Source organism: Sinocyclocheilus rhinocerous, unplaced genomic scaffold (assembly GCF_001515625.1).
Source record: "Sinocyclocheilus rhinocerous isolate Xijiao unplaced genomic scaffold, SAMN03320098_v1.1 scaffold219, whole genome shotgun sequence".
Taxonomy (NCBI): domain Eukaryota; kingdom Metazoa; phylum Chordata; class Actinopteri; order Cypriniformes; family Cyprinidae; genus Sinocyclocheilus; species Sinocyclocheilus rhinocerous.
The window spans coordinates 55,357-57,969 of record NW_015666166.1 but is presented as its reverse complement, the minus strand read 5'-3'; the positions used below and the strand labels follow the sequence as shown (position 1 = coordinate 57,969).

The 2,613-nt window shown below is 38.7% G+C and overlaps 1 protein-coding gene across 1 annotated transcript in view; it reads right to left on the bottom strand.

Annotated features, from left to right (window-relative positions):
* LOC107731821 (nuclear mitotic apparatus protein 1-like) overlaps positions 1–2,613 on the bottom strand; it is a 21,432-nt gene that overhangs the window by 4,135 nt on the left and 14,684 nt on the right. Inside the window, exon 22 of the mRNA XM_016543004.1 lies at positions 1,648–1,875. Coding sequence (XP_016398490.1) covers positions 1,648–1,875 — 228 coding nt within the window. The remainder of the gene's footprint in view (positions 1–1,647; positions 1,876–2,613) is intronic.

The following is a 2,613-nucleotide window of genomic DNA, read 5'->3' as shown; positions in this document are numbered from 1 at the left end:
GTAAAAACACAAAAAACACAGTATTAGTCATTATAATCAGTAATTATGTCCCCACTGGATGCAACAAATGCAATGGGTTTTTGAATCATCGCTCCGGCCTGCAGGGCATCATCACAGTATGGTGAGGGGCGTATCATTTCCGTCTCACGCTTGAGGTATTCGGCCAATCACAACGCACTGGATAGCTGGCCAATCAGAGCACACCTCGCTTTTCAGACTGATGAGCTTTGTAAAAATTGACGCGTTTCAGAAAGGCGGGGCATAGAGGAGAAACAATAATGTACAGTATGTGGAAAATAATGTGTTTTTTTAACCTTAAACCGCATAAACATTTCATTACACCAAATAATGGCAATAAAGCTCATTCTGATTCTGATTCTGATTCTGATAATGTTCTTTTTAGCAGCATCATATGACCCCTTTAATGAAGGATTTGTTTCTTACAAAAAACACAGCTTTTGTCTTCTCCAGATGTGAACTGATGGACTGGAGTGGTGTGGATTACTTGTGGATTATTGTGATGTTTTTATCAGCTGTTTGGACTCTCATTCTGACGGCACCCATTCACTGCAGAGCATCCATTGCTGAGCAAGTGATGCAATGCTACATTTCTCCAAATCTGATGAAGAAACAATCTCATCTACATCTTGGATGGCCTGAGGGTGAGGACATTTTTTTAGCAATTTTCCATGTTTGGGTGAACTACTCCTGTAACACCACAAAATGAGTGAAACAATCCCACAGAGAGGAAAGACACCTGCAGTGTTAAGAGAAGTCATACATAACAGCTGATACATACAGTTAAATACTTAGGCATAGATCAGCGCAGCAAGTCACTGTGTTCCCTAAACACACACAGTAATTACTTTAACACGCCAGCAATTTCTAACCACAAATACTGGAATTTAAAGAAATAAAACACTTTCTAATGCATTATATTTACCATGGCATGTGCTACCGTGTTTATATCAAGAGAAGTATAGAACTAACAGATAAGAACTAACGCCATATGGTTTTGGTTAATGAGTACAAAAAATCTTACAAAAAACACAGCTTTTGTCTTCTCCAGATGTGAACTGATGGACTGGAGTGGTGTGGATTACTTGTGGATTATTGTGATGTTTTTATCAGCTGTTTGGACTCTCATTCTGACGGCACCCATTCACTGCAGAGCATCCATTGCTGAGCAAGTGATGCAATGCTACATTTCTCCAAATCTGATGAAGAAACAATCTCATCTACATCTTGGATGGCCTGAGGGTGAGGACATTTTTTTAGCAATTTTCCATGTTTGGGTGAACTACTCCTGTAACACCACAAAATGAGTGAAACAATCCCACAGAGAGGAAAGACACCTGCAGTGTTAAGAGAAGTCATACATAACAGCTGATACATACAGTTAAATACTTAGGCATAGATCAGCGCAGCAAGTCACTGTGTTCCCTAAACACACACAGTAATTACTTTAACACGCCAGCAATTTCTAACCACAAATACTGGAATTTAAAGAAATAAAACACTTTCTAATGCATTATATTTACCATGGCATGTGCTACCGTGTTTATATCAAGAGAAGTATAGAACTAACAGATAAGAACTAACGCCATATGGTTTTGGTTAATGACTACACAAAAGATTTTATTGTACCTTTTTGGCATTGGATTTGGGCGACTTGTTTCGGGGAGACTTTCTCAGAGTGGAGTCCCGAGGAGACTTGCCGGCCACCGCCGAACGCAGGGCACGACTGGCCACGGCGGGAGATTTTCGGGCGCTGTTACGCAGCTTGTTGAGGCCACGCTGCAGCCTGCTGTCACCACGAGTGCTGTTCTTTGGAGTATTTACAACAGTGAACATCACAGATTGCCTTCGCTCGGCCTAGTAAGAGGAAACCGAAATATTATTACTCTACATTATTTTACACAGCTGTCTAAATGAACACACACAATATGCTTCCATAGAGCTGTTCAGCTTATAGCCCTAAAAACCAAAAAACAAGTAGCATTTGTGAGGTACGTGTTCTAGGGATATTTTATAACTATTTTAATCTCAAATACGCCTGTCACGATAACAACTTTTTGTTGTGCGATATATTGCCCCAGAAATAATTGCGATAAACGATATTATTGTCATTTTAAAGACAATTGTATGCCACTGAATATATAATCATAACGTAACAGCATAATAATGCAAGAAGGCCTACACACTTCCAAATGACAACAAACTATAGAATATTTAGATCATGGAAATTAAATATCAAAATATTAGATACCTTAAAAAACTTGAATAAATAGTAAATACACATTTTCTAACAAAAAGTGCAAAGTAACAAGTAGAAAAAAGAAAAATGCACAAAGAACTTGTATGGAGATTTTTCCATCTACAGATTTTTCCCTGACCTTCTTTTCTCTGTAAATGAAGGGTGCACACTATTGCTGAAAAACACAATCACTACTTAGAAGTCCGTATGCACAAAGGCACAGATCCCTAAACAAGACCATATCTGCAGATAAAGCATTTTTTACATTTGAACTAGCACCTCATGACTACACGTTATGTACGAGAAGCTGCAAAAAACACAGGCGCAAGTGGAATGTACAAAACATGGTGACATTA